General features: G+C 27.4%; 1 protein-coding gene across 1 annotated transcript in view; it reads right to left on the bottom strand.

Moving 5' to 3' along the window:
* Window positions 1–15,081, bottom strand: part of Afg3l2 (AFG3 like matrix AAA peptidase subunit 2) — a 39,422-nt gene extending 24,341 nt beyond the window's left edge. Inside the window, exons 1-6 of the mRNA XM_016068035.5 lie at window positions 14,737–15,081; window positions 12,781–12,940; window positions 10,888–10,984; window positions 8,372–8,531; window positions 5,023–5,094; window positions 673–797 (exon numbers count right to left, since the gene is read on the bottom strand). Of these exons, the coding sequence (XP_015923521.1) occupies window positions 673–797; window positions 5,023–5,094; window positions 8,372–8,531; window positions 10,888–10,984; window positions 12,781–12,940; window positions 14,737–14,796 (674 nt within the window). The 5' untranslated portion in view covers window positions 14,797–15,081. The remainder of the gene's footprint in view (window positions 1–672; window positions 798–5,022; window positions 5,095–8,371; window positions 8,532–10,887; window positions 10,985–12,780; window positions 12,941–14,736) is intronic.
* Window positions 15,082–15,695: the final 614 nt, after the last annotated feature.

Genomic DNA, 15,695 nt, shown 5'->3' with positions numbered 1-15,695 from the left:
TAACGGATTTTATCAGTAGCAATTAAACTTAATAATGCATGTGGTAATAATATATGTTGCTTAATAATGCATGTTTAAAATTACTTAACAAATAATATAACTTAATTAAATTAACGTGCTCAATAATATATGTTTAAATTACTTTTATAATAAATGCAACTATAATTTTATACATAAATTTAGCTTTTTTTAGGTTGAAAATGCATGTACCATGATAGTGTAACACTGGATAATGTTTTGCTCTATTCTTGCTTTCCATGCAGATTTCTTTTATGCTTAAGATTTATAAAATAAATAGTACATACTAGTTTATAAGATAAAGGTGCATCGATGGCTATTTTAATTATGTTAAGTGTTTATGAATTTAAAACTTGTTTTGTATTGTTTAAGTATTTCAAAAGATGATTTTCTGTTTAATGAATTTTCCATATAACAAACTTATTATCGAGATTTAGCAACTTTGCTAAAAAGAGGTATGACTGTATTAAAAAAGAAGAAAATTGCAGAACCGTGGAAGATTTTCACCCCCTAAACACCACTGAATCAGCCGTGCATACTTCAAAAAAGATCAAAGAAAACTTGTACAATAACCATTTTGTTTTGCATCACTTTAAATTTTTTGTGTAAAACCAGTGTATGGTGTTTCAAATAGAAGATAATGTGAAGACTTACCCATCCATTTCTGTTTTGTACACAACAGGAACAAAATTAGCAGGCTCAATATTCATTTCTAACTGTACATTTTCTAAATTTCTCTCAAAAGTATCAACACTTCCAATGTTAAACCAATATTTATTCTATAGAAGAAAAAAAAAAGAATTTAATATTAACAGCAACCAAAACACAGCAATGAAGAACGATACAAACTATTTAGCAGACAAATTTCAAATTGTTAGTTTTGTACTTCATAACAAATTTTACTCTGGGGGAAGCTTCAGCTTTTCTTAAGAACTTGCGATAATTTCTAGGGGCCTTTAAATTATGGCCTGGTATGAGTATTTAAATTATGGTACAGTACAGAACAATTTATCCAGTACCCAGAAAACAGCAAGGGTTATTGTGAGCCCAAAAATATCCTGAAATTTCTTGAGTAAAATCATTAATGATGCATTAAAAAAAATTATGTCTTTTTAAATTTAAATCATTGATATTTTCACAACATGAAATTCTAAATAAATTATATGCAGCATGATTTAAATGAATAATTATGTATAAGTTTACTTTTATATCAAATCACATTTATTATTCTACCAGAAAAAATATTTACAAATGAAAGAGATGCCAAGTATAAATTCTAGTATAATTTAAGTATAATTTAAATAATCACATCCAAGTATAATTTAAATAATCACTTTTTGTGCACTTTATTTGTGACTATTTCATCTTAAATCTAAGTGATTTTTTATCTTTTTTTGCAATTCTTTCTTCTTTTTCAACAATTTTTTTCGGCAGTTATTGCTATGCGTTCTCACGTATTATAAAAAATTCCAATTATTCTATTACGACATGCAAATTTTAAATCATGCATTGGACACGCTTTATTCGTGCTGAGTTCAGCATAAATATGTTTTTTTCCCAATTATTTCTACACTTTTCCACATGATATTGACGATCCCGTTATTTAACTATGATGTTAGATGTTATTACGACACGTGATTGTTAATCACGCAATTAAATAATCCCTTTTTGATACGATATTTCGATAGTTTTATCGGAAATCCTAGAATATTTTCTTCGTTTTTATTTTCGCAACGAATATGATTTCGTCGAATGTGGTAATGAATTGTGATTTGATCAAAAACCAAATATTCGGCAAAAAAAAAGAAGAAGAAAAAATCGACTGAACGCCATACACTTGGGGGCAAATAGCAAAATCTTTTAGTAGCATAGCAACACTGAAACTAAAATATCAGAATAATATTTCCTGGAAAAACGTATTCATAAATTGACTCTAAAAAATAAGGCCAATCAAGAACGTTTTTGAAAATGTCGACGAAAAGCGAAACAGAGAACATAAAAATCAATCTTAATTTTTGAAAAAAAATTTTAAAGCTGAACATCTCATTTTTCAATTACCAGAAAAAGCCAAGAAAAAAAGAATTAAGTCAACAGAAATGCTGTTAAAAATTACTGCGTTATAATGAAAACGTCTAAAAAAAGTTTTTTTTTATTTAAAGAAAATAAAAAGATAGAAAAAACGTTATTATTTTTTTAAATGAAAATCTTATGCCGAAAATCTCAATTTAAATTTTTCTCATTGCCATAATTTTAGAAGAAAAAAAATTGCTATAAAATAAATTTGATTAGTAACTTTATTTTTTAAAAAAAAGAGTCATAATAAAAATGCCTAAAAAAAGAAAAACAGAAAAAACAAATTTTCTTAGTTCCTGAAACAAAACTTTAATACTGAAAATCACACTTTTCTATGTTACTGGTTATTTATATTACAGTACAGGGAAAGAGTGATAATAAATTAATAGTATGAAACGTTCTGTTAAAATGCTGGGTTATAATAAAAACAGCAAAAAATGGAAAAAAATCCTTCTCAATTCTCAAAGTATCGAAAAAATGACAAAATTGACTTGTCTGACTATAATTTTTTTTAAAAAAAAAAAACTTAATATTTATAAAAATTCAAAAATAAAAAAAACTTGGAGAAATACATTTTTAAAAAATATTCTGCCGAATATTTGACTGATCATTCAACCAACTGAATTTTTCACAAAAGGGCCAAACACTCGTTACATCCCTTCCTAATTTAAATGTAATTTAAATGCAGATTAAGAAACTCATAAAATACCGGAAAACGTGAATTTTTAAACTACTCACTGTTTGTAGTTTAGATTTCAATTTTTTGTTGCTTGAGTGATCTTTTTCGATAAAAAAAAGGAAAATGCTTACGATATAAAAAAATCTAATAATTAATAAAATAAAATAATAAAGTACATTACAAAATAACCATTGAATTTTATTTTGAACTATCACAGTTATGGTTTTATTTTAGGCTTTCGTTTAAAACCTATAAATTTTCTTCAATTAAAATATTTAATTTGAATTTATATTACTTAAATATGACTAAACTTTTTCCTACTTTCATTCTGTGGGCATTGCAGTTTTTTTAAATTTATTAGAATTTAATTCTAAAATGAATTTTCGTATTGCATGATATGGTAAAAAAAAAACTTTCTTTTCTTTAATGTTTATTTATTTTGATAAATCTATTGTTCATATAATAAAAAAAACAAGTTTTTTTTTGTAAAAAAAAGAAAGTATAAGTTTTTTTATTTTTGAATGAATTCTAATAATGGAACACTACTAAGTTATTTTTTTATTATTTTATTTTATAACCGTCGTTGAACAGCCGACCCAATTTCATGGGTTTACGACTACTAACGTTCAACTCCGTAGCCTTGTCATTTTGAACCAATCCAGAAGACAAGGAAACTCCTGGATCAGTACCCCCAGAGGTATTGATTTGTTATGGGAACATGGAGGACTTTGAAACTCGACAGATTTAACGTGCATCAGTCACCATTTACTACACGGGGAGTCTTCGGCCGGCGAGGATCGAACCTCTTGGATATGGGCCCAGCGCCCTACCGACCAGGCTATCCCAGCCTCTACTAAGTTATTGATATTACTAAGTTTATTGATGAAAAAAAATGGAACGCTAATGTTTAAATAAACATTTGTCATTAACATGTCTAAATACATGTGCGGCCCTTCGTTAGCCAACCTGCTGTGCAAGTGGCCCTTCACTCAAAAAGGTTGTGCACCCCTAATATAATGTAAAAGAATACTGCCGTTTGCTGTCTCAACACCCATAAATTTAACTGCTTCCCTTGTAATACACAAGTTTTAAGTAGAAATTTTTTATGCGTAAAAAAAATTTCATTTACAGTTTACTATCCAGAGTTATCTCGGGCAAATAATATAAGTTAAATATCAGTCTTTGATAGTTTTTAAAACAAGGGACAACACAAATTGATACTTTCCAAACACCAGTGAAGTGATACATAATTTTTTTGACTCTTTTTTCTGTGCAAATTCAGCCACCATCGAATATACAACAGTGCAAAACATGTGTACAGTCCCACAATCCAACAGCAAAACGACCAAAACAAAACTTGGTGAACTTCCATTCACAACAGATTATAATTTTTTTTTTGCTCCCGGACTTGTTGATAAAACAAAATGTGCTGACAAATTCTGCCATGCCCTAGTTTTCTAGGGATAATAAATATTTGCAATATATGCATACCTCAGGATTATCAGGGAAGCTGTTAAAAATGGAGAACTGAAAAGAAAATCTGGAGAAGTAAAATTGGAGTGCACTATAACCAAACTACCAATTTCTGATTTGTCTGCTATAAACGTTTGAAATAACATTATCTAAATGGGAGTTTAGGCAAAATCACTAAAAAAGTTCACTAAAACTGAGTATTCAGGTTCACTCAATATCTCAGCTTCAGGTTCAACTGAATTTAAAAAATTCTAAGAGCCCCTGCTGCTGTTTTGAGTGCTGAACTTTAGGTGACATTTTGTTTAGGTGCACAAAAACTATAAAACTTCGAAACTATAAATTGTGAAAGTGCATAGAAAAATGTACAAACTTGTAGTAAAAAAAAAAATTTTAGAGCCCCTCTGCACCCTGCAGAAATTGAACAACAGAATTAAATTAAATTGCAGAATTAAAAATTTAAGAGCTTTTTCGCAAATTTTTACTCACTTATTTTGCTTTAAATAATGACTATTTATTTTCATTGTTGTAGGAAAATTTATTTACCTCACTTAAGATCTTAAATTTAATAAGCTCGCGCTTGAGGTATAGCGAATATTAAGGATAAAATAAAATGATATATTTAAGAGAAAAAAATTAAAAAAAGAACTATCATACAGACAAATCCCATATAAACTTAAAAATAAAATTATCAAATATTTATGATTTTTATGTTTAGTGAACAAAATATATATGTGTTAAGTGTAAGAAATGGATTGAATAAAATAACCAGATATACTTACATTATCTAATTGATTACCAGGAATAAACTTTACTCGAACATATTTTTTATTTACAACTTCTAATTTTTCAACCTGAAACAAACAAACAAGTTTTAATTATCTAACTTTCGATAACAGAATAAATCATATTAATTCTACAACAACATTTTTCTTAATCTTCTAACTGTTATCACAAAATAAATAAATTTTAATTTCACAACCCTATTAATAAGAATCCTACAGCACAACAAAATAAATTTTACAAATATAAAAATTTTTTTTATTTCTTAAGAAAAAAATTTCGTCAAGAAACTATCACAGGTCGCACATCAAAATCGGAAGGACACAGGTTGTGCACCCCTAGTGTAAGGCAACACAACTTATTTCATAATTTTTTTTAATATCATTTTATTATTCTTTTTTTTTAAAAAAAAAAAGAGAAAGACAATCTGTAAAATTATTGTCTTTTTTTTTCAAAAATTTATAAAGATGCATTTTAATTTATCTTCAATAAACTTGACATATGCACTTGTATACACAATAACTGTATAACAATTTTAAATGCATTAATATTGTTTTTAAATTTATTGCTATCATTCAATTTCATTAATATTTCAACTATACAGAATTCTACTAACTATAAACTAAAGTTTTTTAAGTATCATACAATAAAGATATATGAAAAATGGGATTTAAATTAAATAAATCAGGTTCTTTTTTTAAGAATCGACAAAATTCTCAAACCCTGGAATGAGCAATGGCTAACAACTTGTCTGAGAAACATAGGCGGCAGCCGTTGTGCAATGCTGACAACATAGGTCTAGAAATTCTGAAACCTGATGAGTAGGTATTGATGAGTGTTTTTTATTAAATTCTAACACATCGCCTAATTGTAAAATTTCTTTAATTAAAAAAAATATTTAACTGACAAGTAAATAATGTAATATTCATAATACACATTTAAAAGTAAATGAATTAAGTTTCACATTAAAACAGTTTCTAATACAAGATCAGATGAAAAAACAACAATTGACTGAGAATGCAATTGAAAAGGAGGGAATGTTAATTCTTAGCATCAAACTTTACAAAATTTCATGAATCTGTAGACAATTTAATTTGAAGAAGCGTTTTAACCTAGTAAAACAGGATAGTTAAATAGCATGTGAAGTGTAAGGTATAAGAATGATTTCGCTTGAAGTTTTAAATAAAATCTCAATTTTTATAAGGTTTGAGAAAATGTTTCCCATTTGTTCAGGAGATTAAAAAAATGTTAAAACAAAGATGTACACACATAGAAAAACCAGTCCACATTAAAGAAAAAAGAAAATTTCATAATAGCAATTGAGAGAGAAAAGTAAGAATATTTTGTGGTCTATTTTGGGTATAAGAATATTTCTGGGTTTGGGACCCTAATTAATAATACTTTTAAAAATTAGTATTTTATTTAAAAACAAAGGCAAAACTGCTAAAACTTTACACAATTTTACAGAGAATTCTACTAATATTCTAGTTGTTAATTGAGTTGCTGTTTCTATCATCCTGGAAACAAAACTGTATTTTAATCAGAGATTGCTATAAAGTTAAATATGTTCACAAAATTTTTTTGAAGATTAAGAACTAAAAACAGGGCTGTTAAAACAATGACAATTTTGATTAATTGAATTGGGAAAAATTTGTCTAACCTTGGTTAGTTAGTAAGATAACTTAGTACATGAAAGTAAGATATGGTTAAAGTAGAACATTCCTGCAATAGTCCATTGTGGGACAAGGGATCAGAGGAAATTTTTTTACTAATATACTGCATATATATATGGCCCCATGTCCTCACATAATATAAACCTACAATATTCCAACTCGGTCAGGTATTATATTATACCTAAGGAAATAATTAGGATGCATGGGAAATAATTACAGAAAAAAATGGGACAAGGCGTTTTAAAAACTGTACATATAAATGGCCCCTAACCCATAACATTCAAACTCGGTCAAGTATTATATTTCAGACAAGCTGCAGATAAAAGTAAGATTAGATTGAAAACAAGTCCTATCGATAAAAACAAAAGAAATCTTTGGTTTTACGAAAATAATTTAGAAAAATGTTTATATTTAAGTGGAACAAAAATATTACTCAAATGAATAATGTGACAATTGTTTTAGTTAAGACTTGTCACAGACATAATTTGTCACATTTGAACATTTCTGAGCCCATACATGATTTAGTTTTGAGATGAGTTTATACTTGATTGAGTTACAGAAAAAGAACACAAAAATTTATTCAAACTAATAAAAATTCAATATTAACAAAGGAACTATTAATAAGTCAATTTGCTTGATTCAGATATTGCAAAACCAAAGAAAATTTAGATAAGTTGCTGAGTTAATAAAAAAAAAAGACAGTTCAAACTAATTCAATATATCATTGGTGAGGTTTTTCTAGCTCATGTAATTCGCTAAAAAATTTACAAGAGAATAAGATGTAAATGTGCGAGTGTTCATTTTTACAGTACTTTGGGATCCCCACGACCATTTTCGCCAAACCCAATATTAACGTCAAAAGGCGGCTTTCGTTGCCAATAACTGCAAGTTTTATCATATTTTACTGTGTAATCCTAGACTATGTGAATTAATTTTCTTTAGATTTGAAATATCTGTTCTTTTTTACTCTGCTACAAAATGATTCAAATTTGGGATTTGCTTACCCAATACTTAACAAAAGAGAACAAACAACACAGAACTACCTGAAAACAGTAGGATTCCTATTTAAATTAATTTATGTGGCGGCAACAGCACACGGATAAGGACTTGTATGTTCTTTAAAAGCTATCAAGGATTTTTGGCTGCCAAAATTGTTCATAATAATATAAATGGTTAGATTCAAGAATAACTCCAATGTGTAATTATAAAAAGAAAAAAAATAGAGGATTTTACTTTCGTTTTATTCTTTTTTTTTTAATTTTTTATTACACGTATTTTTATACTTTTTTTTGTTATCATTATTTTATTATTATTATTGTTTGGTAAATTTTATGGGATTAGGTTGTTTATTTTGAAAATTGCTTTTCAGTAAGCTTTTAATTTTAGCGTGTTTTTGCGAGCGTTGTCAGGATAATCCCAAAGTGCAGGTCAATGGGATATTCCCTAAGTACCTTATTTTCTTACAATGACTTTACAAAATTTTGCACAAATATGTTTATTAAAACTTATTTCTTCAACTGTCAGGTTATAATATAAAATGTAATTTTAAATAATATATGTTTTAATCAAATGCAATACACGACCTGTAAGTGCAAATTAAAGAACATAATAATTCATTGAAATTTTTTTTTAATGAGTAATGAGAAAAAATAAAAAAGGAAAATGCAATACTTACTAAATTTCTAGCAAGATAAGAATTAATAAATTCTTTCCAGGTAATTTCTTTGTATCGAAATTCGTTATAAGCGATCAGTGCCAAAACTCCCAGAGTACCAAAAAGTGCAAATGCAACAGTTTTATTGTCATCATCAGGACTAAAAGGGTTCTTCCTTCCTCTATTTAAGAAAAAAATTGAGAATTAAAAAAAATATTATGCTTAATAAGAAATATTTGGTGGATGTTGAAGTCACCTCTTTAGTATAAATTCTAATTTTTACTAAAACAAATTGTTTTGTGTGTTTCTTGGTGTACAAGTCATTTGTTGAATTCTCAACTGTTGCTGAATTTTAAAAAGTAAAATTTTTAAAAATATAAATAAATTTTCATTTAAAACTAAAAAAATATTTTCCCAGTTTAATAATTTTAGCTTAACCCCTTAAAAGTATGCTATACCATGAGAAAAATTTTCATTGACAATTCTGTTATACTTTGAGTGGTGTTTCAAAACTTAAATTTATGAGTTCAGGTAACGGACAAATCAAAATTTTTTTTATCATCTTAAACTTAATGATTTATTCCAGATTTATAACTCACTTTTTCTATGCTTTAAATTTAAAATTACTTATGAAGGAGAAAGAGAATTTGCCATGAAAAATTTCCTCAGCACTATAGTATCCTCTTAATCAATAGTTCTGGTCTCTTCCTAACTTTGTGCATGGATAACCAATCCCCATCAGTCCTACTACTATGTGGTATGGCAGAACGACAGTGACACTCAAAGAATTAGTGAAAATTTTAAAAATAAATAAAAACAAATATAATATTCTCAAAACAAGTTGTCAAAATTCCTAAAAACAGGGTTCATTGCTTTTTTATCTTTTGAAAAAAAAAAAAAAAAATTACGACTTATTTTATTTAAATCATATTTTTTTTAATTACTTAGAAATTTTAGAAATATAATTATAATTGAAATACAATTAAAAATAATTAATAACAATACATTTCAAACTATATTGACACATTAAAAATTGTTTTATAGTAAATGCACAATACAGTACAACACACAAAGTAAAAAAAAATAATAATAAATAAATAAATACAATCCTAAATGACTTTTGTTTTAATGATTAGATCTTCACATTCTAGGACGTAATCTTTAAGGTTCAAGAAGATGACCTTAAATATGTTAATTAATAAGAACAAACGATATTTTAAGTTACAAAATCAGACACAAAAACTTACTTTCTCTGAACAAACATACTGTTTTATCTCTTCGGATTTCCGGCCTCCAAAATATAGGGGGTGTTGCGACATCAGTCACAGGAATGGAGAGTTAGTCTAAATAATTGTATTAACACAGAAGTGTAAATCTGGCTGGTTGTTGGGCAACCAACAAATTTTTATTTTGATAATACAATTATTTAGACTAACTCTCCATTCTAGTGATTGATGTCGCAACAGGGGATAACCTATCTGGGAAACAGGGACCAAATAGTTTTGTTTGGAGAACAGTTAAAAAATTTTCAACCGCTTAAAAATTTTAACCGTTAATTTAACTGGTGTATTTTACCATGTCTTGAGAACATTGTAAGCAAATTGAAAATTTTTTGCACAAAATTTTTAAATTTTTTTATTTAAAGATATTCTTTTTACAAACATTACATTTTTTTAAAATTTTATATAATAATAATAAAAAAATTAAATTATAAACACATAATTTTTTTTATCAAACTCATATAATATTCTCATTACGTACTAAACAATTTGCAACAAAAAAAAAATTGCCAGCTTTAAAAAAAATGCATAATCAAGTGATAAAAAACATGTAAATCATTTCTTCTACAACAAGTCAGCTATTAATTACCTAATCATAAAATTTTACGCTTGAATATTTTCAAAATATGTTTAAAATTAAAAAAGTTCAACTAATTTAAATGGAGAAATAATAATCTTAAACAACTTCAATCATAATTAAATTTAATAATTTAATTTTAAGAGCAATATCTGATTTAAAGAAAAGCATATGATTTTGCATTAACTGATGGAAAATCATATCCAAAATCACATGCTCCAGTTGGGCTTAAAATTGGTTCTATATGGGCATTATATGATCAATATTGTGATGTCTAGATTTTTTAATATTGCATCTATTACAGAGCCAATATAAAACCTATATTGGCGGAATAATGAATATAAAATATAGGGGGTAAATCTGACAATTCTATAAAGGGCCGATATTGGCTTTAGAGTGGCTTTAAAATGCTGGTGAATCGGACAATTCTATATAGGGTCTATATCGGAAAATAACGGCCCTTTGAACCCTCATTGAGCCAAGATTCAACTGATTGAGCCAAAATTCAACTGATTGAGCCAATATTGATTCAATTAGGGCCCAAGTCATTTTGCTGCAAGGGTATTTTTTTTCTTTTTATTTAAATCTTTAAACTATATTTAATCTTTAAACTATATAAACTATTTCTTTAAACTATATTAAAGAAAACACACCAAACATTAAATTTTCCAATAACTCACTTATTCGACCCTTTTCCTCCGAAATTCAGCTTGAATATCCAGTCTTCAGGTTTCTTGCTGCTCGGAACATCTCGTGAAGGTGGCTTTGTGACATCCTCTGAAAGTGAATAGCTACATTAAATGCTTTTGAACACTTGTTCCTGACAATGTAATTTGTCAAGATAATTGTGACTAAGAGTAGCATGTTTCTTCAACAGAGTATAAAAATTTTAAAAATATATATATATGGAAAAAAGAATCCCAGAAGAAATAGGTTTCTTCCAACTCAAGTAGAATAAACTCTTTTTCGAAAAAAAAATCTAATATTAAAAAAGCTTTTAAACAGCTTATAATTGCTATCTATTTTAAATAATAGTATAACTTTTTAAGCTACTTATTAAGTTAGCAAAAATAGAAAAACAATAATTGAAAAAAATTAATTTCTTGGAAGCAAGACGTTTTCGATGTCGAAAAAATGATTTTTTCAGCCATATCGACAAGCCATTTTTTCTTAATATTAAATACATTTTAAAACTTTAAACTTTACATTTATGAAAACTACATATTAATATCATTCAATAACAATAAAAAGGAATTTAAAATGTTTATAAATCTAATTTTTATAAATATATGAAAATTTAATGTATATATAAATTTTTTTTTACCAGACATAGCTTTCGGTACGCTCAAAAAATTTGCTACATAAAAAATCAACAAAAAATTGGCATACACTCATGTAAATATGTTTGAAAAATCAGGTGAAATAGTTTGTTTCATAATATGTACAGAATATATTATATGTAAGCAAAATAAATATAGTCTTTCTGAAAAAAATGCAAAAATTCGTTTTAATTTTAAAAAACTTCCCCTGTAAAACAAAATTATAATGAAAAAAATAAACTTTATATAGTTAATTAAATGTAAATAAGGTATATGTACAAGCATAGAAATTTTCATAACTTTACAATGATTTGTTTTTTGTACAAGCGTACCGAAAGTTATGTCTGGTAAAAAAAAAATTATATTTACATTAAATTTTCAAATATTTATAAAAATGAAATTTATAAACATTTTAAATTCCTTTTTATTGTTATTGAATGATATTAATATGTAGTTGATATAAATGCAAAGTTTAAAGTTTTAAAATATATTTAATATTAAGAAAAAATGGCTTGTCGATATGGTTGAAAAAATTATTTTTTCGACATCGAAAACGTCTTGCTTCCCTTAAGAAATTAAAATAACTGTAATTTAATAATATTTTATGTAAATAAGTAGAAAAAACCTAAATTTATAATTATATAAAGAACTATTAAAATATTACTATCACATTTCATTAATATTACTAACTTCACAAAACACATTTTAACAAAAAATATTTTTAAAAAAAAACATTGAATTCACAATTACAAATAGCATAATAATTATTTAAGGAAATTCTGTTGAGTGTGAACACTTAAACTGTCTCTGAAATATAATATTTAATTGACTCAATTTCATGTCACAATTGACATTATTCCAAGTCACAATTGACACAATTTCAAGTAACAATTGACATTTGCGATGGCAGTATTAAGCCGTTCACAAAACAATCTGGAAAGGTTGCTGCAAAGTTGGCTTTTTAGATTTCACTCTATCTCTAGAAAACAGCTACATTGTTATATAAATATAAATTAATTTCTCAAATTCAGTCATTGTCACTGTCTCTACACTCATTGATATTTTTAAGGGATGATCTTTATTCAAAACTCAAGAAGAAGAAGAAAACTATATTTTAAAAAAAATGTGACAAGGAGAAAATTTTTCAAGAATGGGACTCAAATTCAATGTGTGAAATACACATGTAAATCAAATCGGCAGATTGTATTCTTAAAAATTAGTAACATAAAAACAACTTAGAAAAAAGTAAAGTACCAGTCTCTTTTTCTGAGGGTTGTGGTGATTCACTTTTTGCTTTCTTTCCATTGGGATAATACTTTTCAAATCCTTTTGGAACTTTCTCACACAGCCTTTGCAAATGGTACAAAGATCCCAGGGGATAACTTCTTAAAGCAGGATGGAATTTAAAATTACTCTGTAAAATTAAGATAAATAATAATCATCATGTGTGAAACTAATAAGTTTCAAAATTATTATTTAAAAAAATAATCACTGGCTAAAATACTTACTGTACTCAATTTTCATTTTCACAGAAATGAATAAATTAATTTTTTTTTTTTTAACCATAGAACCATTTTTATACCTACCATAGAAAACTGAAATGTGAGCAGAGCCTGACTAAGGCAAGGACATAGGGGGGAGTTACCCCAGGCCCCCACAACAGAGAGGGCCCCCAAATCGAATAGAAAGTTTATTTTGCGTTTCCTTCTTTATTGAACTTTTTTTTAAACAAAATATCTAAACATTGTAAAATCTGTTAATTTAATGTTAGCTATTAATCTATAGCTTCCTTAATCTATAATATGAACACAAAAAAAATCTATATTTTGTAAATTCATAGCTTTATAAGGCGAAATTTAGCTAAATTTTCGCAATTATGACAGACAAATTTGGCGAATCAAAAATCTGTATTTTTACATATCACAAAATGCAATATGTCCACAAAAATACGGGTTTCTGATTGGCTTAATTAAGCCATCACAATTGCTAAAATTTAGCTTAATTCCGCCTTATTTCAACAAGGATATTAATTTTACGCAGCTAGATGACAAAGTTGACAATCAGAAAAACGAATTCGAATTAAATTATCAGAAAATCAATAAAATGGACAAAACGATATTTTGTCTGACCATTGGAGGGGGATGGACTTCATAGCTATTTTAGGCTCTAGTCAATTTTCATGTTATCAGGGGTCTGTCTACGTTTTTCTGTGAATTTTTGAAGGTACTGCTAATAGGTAGTAAATTTGGCCTGGACAAACCCCTGGTTATATATCAATCATGAAATGAAAAATTTAATTACCTCCGTTAAGTTCGGTTCTTCGTTAGTGATGCAGAGGAAGACCCCAACAAAGTTTTTGCCCTCGGGCCCCAATTAGGCTAAGTCGGGCCCTGAATAGGACTAAGAACAGCCAGTCAGTATAGGTAGAGTTTAAATAATTCAGATTCTTCCTCCTCAATTAACTTAATTCTTCAAGAAATATCAACGAAATGTCACTTCAGGTATATCGGGTTTATTCATAAATATGTATCACTGTATCGGTTTTCATTTCATAAATTCTTTAATTCGACTATTTTTTATAAAATACTTATAATTTAAACTTAAATTAGTTTAACATGAATTATTAAAGTCGTTCACACTGTTGTCAGCTTCAATCTACATCTCAATGTTAGTCTACGACAGAACTTATTTCACTTTTTTTCAGTAACTTACAGCCTGGCAACTTAATACTTTACATTAATGAATAGATCTTATACAAACTAAAAAACCTAGTGTTACAAATTATTTTTAAATGCTATCAATAATTTTCGAGGTTTTTCTGTATATTTTTCGTTCTAATATAACTGACTAAAAACATAATTTTCCCATAAAAATATTTTCAATGTGAAGTTTCTGTAGTTACTTTGAATAAACATCTGTATGATTACATATAATTGCACATCAATATAAATAAATATTATTAAAAAAATTTATAAGAGCAAATTTGAAGTTAAAAAACGAAGTTAAAAAGAAGCAAATTGAAGAGTATAATTTGTCGACATCTCGTAGACAAATTTTTTCCCCACACATATCTGGTCCTTTAAATTTTGCGAAATCTAAAGAAAATTTATTCTAGTTGCAATCATCTAGCGAATAATCAGAAAAACAAAAGCATTCTTGTTTTCCATTAGGAAAAATATTAGGGAAAGAAAAGAAGACCCAAGTACTCACTAAAATTCTAAGTAAATATGGCTCCAATACTTTCACCGAGCGACATAATCTGTAAGACATTGCAATCACTGTTGAAATTAAATATGACTTTGAAGTTTTAACATTTAAACTATTATTAAGTTTGTTTATTATATAAGGAAAGCTAAAAACAATCTTCTGTTGATGTAATTTATAAAGTCTGAACAGTTGTAATAGTTCGAACTCAAGTTCAATGAGTTTGTAATATTTGTCCTATGAAAAAGAAAGAAACTGATAAAACTGAAAATAAACAGTTTTAAAAAAAATTATTATGAACGAAAGTGATATAATCAATGAAACGTAGAAGCGCTTGTAACCTTTTACTCCGCATTCTGATGAAATCAGTAGTAGTAGTTGTAGTATTTTATTTCTGTCGCACTAGAGCTACACACGAGGAACAAATGGCCAATGCTACTGCATGAGGTGCACGCACTTTTGATCACCGTTGATGGAGAATGAGAATTTGATTGGTGAAAAAAATTTTCCGCAAAATGCTCAACAATCAGAACCATCTTTCTCGACGAAGATAGGAAATGCAAGAACCCCATTTAGAAAATTACACACTGGTAATTCCATTTTTTTTAACACAGTATGCACTGCACACTGCTCAGAGTTCAAAACGGGTCTCATCTTTTTTTCGAATGCACAACGGAGCGAAAGCTCTGAACTGTTTGGTTTCATGTTTATGTTTGCCTCGTAAGTTAAGCAATCCAAGAAGCAGAAAAAGATATTTGACTGATTCTATTACGTGACGAGCTTTGCTTTGTGCATTTTTGGGAGCGGAATCCTCTCCACAAGCTTCAGAACCGGGGTTTTTGTTTATATTCGGGGAAAAGAAGTGACTTTTAAGAGGAAAATGTTTGTCTTATTCTTTAAGTTCGGCTAAAAATTAACTTAGCTACGTCACAGAATGAAAATTTGATAAGTTATCCATGAGTAGA

The sequence above is a fragment of the Parasteatoda tepidariorum genome, chromosome 1 (genome assembly GCF_982258835.1).
Source record: "Parasteatoda tepidariorum strain Cologne lab strain chromosome 1, Ptep-v5.0, whole genome shotgun sequence".
Classification (NCBI taxonomy): Eukaryota; Metazoa; Arthropoda; class Arachnida; order Araneae; family Theridiidae; genus Parasteatoda; species Parasteatoda tepidariorum.
This window is presented reverse-complemented; position numbering and strand designations above follow the sequence as displayed.